The sequence below is a fragment of the Atta cephalotes genome (genome assembly GCF_000143395.1).
Source record: "Atta cephalotes unplaced genomic scaffold scaffold00002, whole genome shotgun sequence".
Taxonomy (NCBI): domain Eukaryota; kingdom Metazoa; phylum Arthropoda; class Insecta; order Hymenoptera; family Formicidae; genus Atta; species Atta cephalotes.
The window spans coordinates 11931038-11940222 of NW_012130066.1; the positions used below are offsets into that span (position 1 = coordinate 11931038).

The 9185-nt window shown below is 30.4% G+C and overlaps 1 protein-coding gene across 1 annotated transcript; it reads left to right on the plus strand.

Annotated features, from left to right (window-relative positions):
- The first annotated feature begins 2281 nt into the window (after window positions 1-2281).
- Window positions 2282-3462, plus strand: LOC105623906 (nuclear transcription factor Y subunit gamma-like). The gene is made up of 2 exons (XM_012205281.1): window positions 2282-2285; window positions 2990-3462. Exons 1-2 carry the CDS (start codon window positions 2282-2284, stop codon window positions 3460-3462), a joined length of 477 nt encoding a protein of 158 aa, XP_012060671.1.
- Window positions 3463-9185: the final 5723 nt, after the last annotated feature.

Below are 9185 nucleotides of genomic sequence, written 5' to 3' on the forward strand. Positions count from 1 at the left end.
AATCAGCTTACTAAAATCGAAATATGTATTTTAAAACTTTATAGAATTGATTCCTTGTTTTATAATGAAAATAACAAGAGTTTTTAGATATTTATTTTCTTAAATATTTAAATGATAATTCTGATTATAATACGATTAGTAATACGGGGGAAGATCATGGTTCGATATTCATAGTTGATTCTTATATTTTAAAACTGTCTTAAGTACATACTAAAGCAGTTGTAAACTAATCATAACAAAGCCATATTAGTATCTTAAAATATTACTTATGAATATTAGCCAAGAATTTGTACAAGTGAATGAAAAGCGCGCGCCGATCCTGAGCGCCATATAACCAGAACGTTAATTCGTTAACTTCAACCTACTCTCCTGCAAAAATCATCATCAAAATCATTATTTATCAGACTCAATTTTGCAAAAGGAAAAGTTATTTCTTTTAACATAAAGTATCACGTTTTGTACTTTGCATATTTTAAAATACCCTGTACATAAGAAAGAAATTGTTGTTAAAGAAATTAGGAAGTTTTCGTTAAATTTTCTGTTGTATATAAGATTCGAGAAGAATGTATTCTGGGCGAATTACCGAAAATTCGAGTATTCCGTAGGTGATCTTAAAATCTTTAATATTCTTTGTAGGTGATCTAAAAACTTTAAACTTCAAAAGGAAGTATAATCAACTGACTCTCGAAACGCTCTTGTGGATTCTTTAACTACAGTCAGCATCGCGAATAATAAATGAAAAAAATTGAATGTTCCTTCTTAAGTGATTCGTCATACCTTTGCTGCAATATTTCCTATATTGTTGTGTAATTTTGTTCTGTTAACTCAATCAATTCCATAATTTTTGCGGCATCACCAGAAAGTAATGAAACTGAATGATGAAATTTTTCGATATTGGATATATGTGCTTTGTTATATATAAAAAGTAAAAGTTATCTAAAAAGTATTTCCACTCTTCAACCTTGCTTGAAATGCGGAAGTTTGATAGTAGGTAATTTGATTTTGATGCTTACGTTAACTGGTCCTACGATATTCGCCACGCGATCTAGTTTATCCGTTTGCCGGGCAAAAGTCGCTAACGCCTTGTTTTCTTTTGATTGTATTATGGTGACCGAAACATCGGCCTAACACATTGCTAACTTACGCATCATAATTGTTGCATCAATTCGATTTGTAATTATAACAATTTTGTGATTACATCGATATTCTGCGATGTCTTCTTTGGACGTCTGCTTGAAATCGTTTTAATGTAGTCTTTACCGCAAAATATCTTTCAACAAATTCCACGTGTTCTTCCTCCATTGTACCTTTTGCAAAAATCTCACTTGATTTCTTCAGTAATTGTCTTTGAATAGCCTCAAACTCGCGATGTTTTTTTCAATTTTTTAATCTCGCTTTGACTTGCTCTTTATCCAAAGCCTTTATTCAAAGCCAGTCTTGGCTTCTATTGATTCCAATTTGTTTTCAATCTCGTTAATTCTCAGTGAGAAATGGTAATGAAATCGATATTGAATCGATGTCGATTCGACATCGATTTCATTATTATTTCTCACTAGATTTAGCCTTTGTATAGCCTCGTGTCTTGAGTAGATCGGCAATCTTCGATTTAACTCTGTTATCTTTAACCTTATCATACTCTCGGAATTGAGCAGTCGTTTGTAGTTTGAATAAGATCAATATTAGATCTGAACGTTATCTGCACGTGGAATTCGAATCGAAGAACCAATGCTTGGGATAACAAAAGAAAACTTACTAGCTAATACAAATATCGTCTTTATTATTGATTCATTCTTACAATCAATTCAATTCGAAAACGTATGGAAATGTAAATTACGGAAACGTAATGAACTCTCTTCACTTTGCTCTCTTCGCTTTCTATCTCTTACTCGCCGGAATGCATGAACGTAAAATTACGTGACATTCAAATGAAGAAATATAACAAGCTGAAAAAGATAATAGATGAAGTGTTAACAAGAAAGAAAAGTAACATTTTATACAGGAAAAAATTTTTATTTCATTGGGACGAAGCAAAAATAAGACTTAAATGATGTTTTATTTAAGAAAAAAAAAAAAGAAAAAATTTAATATTGAGAACGGAAAATCTGTCTCAGAAGACTGTTTCGCCCACGATTGTTTATGATACGTGGTTTTTCCGTGGAATTTTTGGCAAATTCTGAGATGAGGATTAGGGAGTCTGTTTTTTTAATGATTGAATTCTCTCCTTTTCCCCGAAAATTCAAGAGGTAAGAGTCTAAGACATAAGAAAGATCTGGGAGATTCTATGGGTTCGTATACGAATAAGATTCGTATACGAATAAGATTCGTGATATACTGTTCAAAATCTTGTAACAGCAATCCAGGTTAAACAAAGCAGCACGAAAGGGAATCCATGACCAGAATAACTTCAGTTGTTGGGACAACTCGAGAGAGATAGGGGAAGTTACGATTGCACCTTCGTGTCCCATATTCGGCTGTCAACTGAACAACGAGGTAAAGTTGATTGAAGAAACGAAGATCGATCGAAAGAATTTCGTTGAATTGAAAACTGTTTTTGACAGATCGATTGTATCGATTGCAAATAAAGTTTCTTTTATAGAAACGTATTTATTCATTACCTAAGTATCACGAAAGTGTATCTTCAGGAAAGTTACGATTCACTCGGCAGACATAACTTATTGTTATTAAATGTGATTTTTTTACTAATAATACTAGTTTTTTTTATATCACTTTCGCAATGTAGCACGTTTTCTTATGTGGGCACAGACAAGACTTCTAATTGTCCTTGTAACGAAACAAACAACTGGATATTGATATTCTTGTACACAATCTCAGTATTACTAAGTTTATTTAGAAGACAATACCGAAACCCATCTCTATTCGTTTTTTAAAATTCATAATTAAAGAATTAACATGCCGTAAAAGACTCCGCGTTACTGGTAGAGGATTAAAAAGCTGTTATTCTATTTATTTGCTATTATTGCATTTCTAGTTGGACCATCATCGGGGAGTAAACTGTCATCATCGTCTCCTCCAGCAGTACATGATAATGGTGGACATCAAACAACTATCAACAACTCTTTACAATGGCCTAGTCCTCATACTGTACATGACATTCTGGCTAATAGTTATAATGTACAGAACTCGTCGTCTTCTTCACCAACTTCATCATTATGCTCCACGATCAATAATAATCATCATCACAATCGTCGTGATGACAATTCTGTTAACAATGATAATAACAGTAATAATGAGAATAATAATGATGATAGAATATCGGGCGGTTATCTTCACCATCATCATTCTCATCTAGCACATCAACAGTATTACGCATCAGCGCTGTATCATCATCATCATCATCGTACAGATGCTGTGACAGCAGCAACCATATCATCTACACTTTCTGTACAAGCCATTATGTTGCAGTCAGGAACAACAAATCATCCAGCCAGCCCTTGCAATTAGATAAAATAACATTATTTTATAAATTGAAATCATCCAATAATTAACGTTTTTATTTTCTGTATATTATTAAGTTTTTCAAATATACTTTTATGCCTTACAGTACTAAAAAGACTTTTGTATTAAAATATATTTTAAGTAAAAATGATAAGTGAAGAATCATTATAGGTGACAGAGGAGACATTTCAATACCTTTGAGAAACGGACTTTGAGATTATTTTTATCAAACATAAAAAGTAATTGTTTCTTTATATAAAAAAGAAATTTCCATTTGTAAAAACAATAAATATATAAAATTTTTGTTTAAAGACAAAGCTATCAAAAACTTATTACTAGATTATGAAAGTTTATGCTTATGTTAAATATATATTATTCCTTAATAATAATTTCATTATTAAGGAATAATATTTATTATTAAGTTTCCTATTCCATTTAGAAATTATAAATGACTTATTAATAATAATCTGCAATAAGTTACAGTTTTTCATTTTAATTTTACGTGAGAATTATTACAAATATCCTATAGTAAATTTACTATGCAGGGTATGATAAGACTGCTCAAAGATACGCAACACTTAGAAATATGCATTGAATTTTATAGCGCATCTATTACATTGCAACAACTGTAACTCACACAGAATGTGCCTGTAGTTAGGTTTTCTGTCTCGAAAGATAGTTAATATCGTTGCAATAAAAAAGATATATTAAATTTTGTAATTTTTACCATTTTATTATTGTATCACGAATAAATTGACATTAAATTGTTGCCTTATGAATCTGTATCATCTATATTGTGTGCATGGCCGAATTAAGATTTCTGTCATTCTTGAGCACTTAAATCGTTGTTGTCCCTATTTAATTCTCAAATTGAGATATCTCAAGTCTATGTTTGCGATAACAAAAATAAGGAATTTTTTGTAAGAATTTTACTAGTTCAACTCAATTACAATAATTTTTATGTATACACTTAGAAGTTACAAAATTATATACATTTTGTTTACTATAATAGAATTTTATGCGCTTTTTTAGCGCATAAAATTATACATAGCAAACTTATTTGTAAACCAACTAATTCCATTCTATGTATATTTCATATCGATGATACGAAAAAAGATCCTTCTCGGATTTCTCTCTGGTAGAATGAAATGACAAGAAAATCGCAAAATCTCGACATAAATATAATGATCATTGATCCAAGAATAATTTTCTAAATCATTTGCGTCTGGCAAAAATGACTATTTTTTAAAAAATTCTTTAAAAAAAATTCTTTAAAAAAAATGCTGTCTTCCTAAACTTGTCGCCCCTAGACACAATCTATAGATTAACCTCTAGTGTCTGATTGTGCATATACATTTCTGCTTCATATTTATAGCGAATTTGATGAATAGAACTGGTGTGCATTGGCACATATTAAAGTTTTTTGAACAATAATTTGTTGATAGTAAAAGTAAAATACTAGCATTTCGAATTAAATATTTTTGTTTTATCTAGTACAATAAAATGTACTGATGATTTCATAGTTTAATTAATTTTATATTAATATACATGTATATATTTTTACAATTTGTGTAACGGCTTTAATGTACATTAGTGCGTCCAATTGAATTCATTATTAGCGAAATATTCATTTAGATTGCGTTTCGTTACATCTATATGCATGATGTATTATTTTATTTTTGTTTAACACTCTGCAAACAACAAGGATACTTCATGAAAAATGATACTTCATGAAATGGTTTTGTCTACAAATCAATTACCTATAATATCGTTTGCTTACATCACTATTGCTGACAGTTCATTTGCACACATAAATTATTGCCTACAAATTGCCTGCATGTACTTTTGCGCACAAATAAAAATTTTAGCAACGGAGTGACTATTGCCTACATGTACTATTGCTTACAAGTACTTTTTGGGCACAAAAAAAGATTTTAGAAACAAAGTTACTTTTGCCTACATGTTTATTGCTTATATGTACTATTGCCTACAACTCAATTGCCTACAAGCATTTTTGCGCACAAATAAAAATTTATATATATGGTATACGAATTATGACGTCAGAAATGAGAATTACATTTTTTGTGACGTCATCTAGGAAAATGCGTTGAACTAAAACATTTTTTTCGTAATTTTTTATCTACTCTCTAGGAACAAAAAAGTATGTAACAACTAGGTTTTAAGGTAATTATGAATACGCATACAGAATAAGCATCCGTGAAAAATTGATATATATACATATATATATATACATATATATATACATATATATATATATATATAATATCTATATGTACATATTTTATATATAATTATAATTATATAATTGTAATTATATGTATATAATTATATATAATGTAATTCTGTTTAGCTTATTATAGATTATCGCTTAAATTCTAATCATTTGTTTATTTATCGCTGTAATTAAAAATCTATTCTAATCTTTTTATTTTCGTAATTTCTAAAACCATGGCTTAATATCCGTTCAATAATATCATATACATTTTTACATAACAATGAATGGAATAAAAATGTAAGAAATGGAAAAATATTAGGTAATGCGATTTAAGAAGTTAGATTGTGCGGTTTAGGAAACTATGTTGTGATGCGATTTATAACTAGAACATTTTTTATTTATTTTATTTATAAAAAAAATGTAAAGCAAACTTTAATCTTATTAATTTAATTTTAATAATATTCTAATTACAATAAATGATCAAGACTTAGGCTATTTAACTCAGCTATTTTCTGTAATTTTGCTATAAAATACGTTGAAAAATAGCAATCACGAATTTTTTATTTATGTAAATAACAACCTGTGGCACTTTATGTCACGTATAACAGAGTAGCATTACAGTAGTAGTAATTCATTCATAAATCATGTAGTTCTTAAATAATCTATAAGAAAGTATATAATAAAATATAATAATTGAATTTTTAAATGAGGTAGGACGATTTAAGAGCTGATGCGATTTCGGCAACTTTACTATATGATGATAACCAGGACTCGGCAAGTATGCACTTCTCAGCCGATTTTTGACTTGGCTCTGTCTTCCGCTATTCCCCTCACCTTTCGCCCCGCGCTTAGTCCAAATGTCGCTCGACGTTTAGGAGCGTGTAACACTCCTAACAAAAAAAAAGATATAGAATGAAGTTTACAATGTGAGCGCCTAAATTGGGTGGACTTCATGTCTACGAGCGGAAGACGGAACTCGGCCGAAAAGTGCAAATCTTCCTGGCTCTGATGATAACGATGAATACATATTATATGTCAAGGTCATTGAAATTGATAAGATCACTCATTTTCTGAAGTTTTATCAATTCTATAGTTATTTGAATAATAATTATTGACAACTGCGTAAATAGATTATATGGCAAATAGTATTGAAAAGTAACTATTCGCGACTACATAATTGAACAGTAATTAAATTGTAATTTTATATATTGGCCAATAATATTATAACGTCATGATAATAATATTGTAAATTCGAATATGATGTTTTTTCATGTTCGTATCAAAATATTTTACACAGACGACACATACACATACTTACGAGCGTATACATATACTCTCCAAATTATTATAGCATTTACTTGTTAATGATAGAATTGAAATTACAATTTATGTATATTTATGTTTAATTATAAAACTTTTGAATGTTACAAACCTCAAGAATATTTTCAGATTAAATTGGAGCGACAAAGGATGAGAAGGGGTTAAGATATGGAAAGACGTTATAAGTAAACGAACTCTCTTTCGCAGGTACACACAGAGATAAGCTAAGAGAAAAGCTACAAATCAAATGCATTCTTTGTTGCTCTGGAATATGGATTTGCATTCTGAGAAGGATGCTACAATGTCTTTTCCTATGAGCAGCGCGATCATCGGTTCTAATTTCGAGTCAAGGAACTTAATTCTTATAATTTGGAATCGGACCATGTGTGATTTCTGGAAGATTAAGGAGAATGTGTATATATGAGGTCTTTAAATTTTATATTAAAAGTGATAGAGATTTATCGACTAACATTCAAAGTTTATTAATAAACAACTATTATTACAATAATATATAAATTCAGTAAAGCGAATGTACGCTATCGAAAAAAATTGATATGGTATTTTGTTAAGCATTTATCATTAATAAAATAATTGATACAAATTCTGAGCGGATAAACTGTCTATAAGAAGTTTTACATAAAAAAACAATTTACTATATAATATTATTACGTCACAGAAACGACTAACATTTATATAAATCATTAGGTGAAACCTTAAAACCTAAAAAGGATTATTCATTTCCGAGAGTTAAAAAAACTAGAATTCATTAGTACACCATAAAGAATTGCAGCGATTAATGTAGCATGAATATGTTTATATATGTGTGTGTAAATGGATTGGCAGTAATTTAAAAGGGAGATTTATTACAGTAATTTAAAAGGGAGTGAACCATAAAAGGTGACTTTATTTTCGTTTTCTCATTTTATCCAATCTTTTTAAAATGTTGAATTTCATTACATGTCAAAGATGACGAATTATGTGTGCATGTATACGTGTGAATACGAGACGAAATGATAATGTAAGAAATTTTTAGCCAACTTCTTAAATTGTAGCGGAGGAAGGAGAAAGAGATTAAGGAAAAATCTCTTGGGAAATAAATATGGATAGAATGAATAGGGGAAGAAAACTAGAATATGTATGTTTGGAGACTGCCCAGTTACAATGGCTCGGACTTTATTGAGCTCAAAGTAATTGGCCCTCGAGAAGAAAAGCTATCGAGTGCGGAAATTGTCTGATTAATGAGTTATTTTGTCCGGTGTAATAGAAGAAGTAAGAACTTCCTCTAAGAATTCCATGCTCGTAGAACTCCCTGGAGAAGATGCGCGAGATAATAGAGCCTAGAGGATGATCAGGGAGATTAAACATCTGGAAAGATTTGCTCCATCAAAGCGGACGATGGAATCGGATTTGGTTATGGAAAAAGTGATCTTGAAGACAATCGGGAATCGCTACTAGCATTTGAGCTGCAGCAGTCAGTGCAGCCAAATGCAGCGCGAATCGAAAGATAGGATCGTTTCTTAATGATGATTTGAAGAATGCATTTAAAAAGAAAATTAATTTGAAATCCTCACTAGCCAACGATTCCACGATGAGATTAAAGAAACTGTCACCACATGGTTTGTCTCACAGATGGTAACTTTCTATAACGAAGGGATACACCTGATGCTCTGCCATAGTAAGTGCATTAACAATGGTAGCAATATATAGAAAAATAGTGTAAGGTGTGTACTTTAAAAAGTAATACAAATTTTCTGTAAGTATAATACTTGTTTTTTAACAGACTATTACTTCCTGGATACTCGTGATTAATAAATTTATAGTTATATTGGGAGTACAAATTAGTTCGGTCCGTTTCTCTAAAAATAGCTCCAGCTATTGTGAATGGTTCATAGTGACAACTGATTTTAGCGGTTTCAAAGAGGTTAAACATCTGCTAATAATATTCAGTTTATATCGCTTTGAGTTTCATACAAAAACCTTGATTTTTACTGTATTTGAAATGTCGAATTTTGTGTTAACCAAGCAGCATTTGCGGAAGTTTTGATTTTCTGCTTTAATTGGAAGTGCGACTGAAGACCATCAAATGCTTGTCGAAGTTGGTGACACTACTCCAACTGATAAATCATGTAGGGAATGGTTTCGACTTTTCAAGGATGAAGATTTCAGCGTTGAA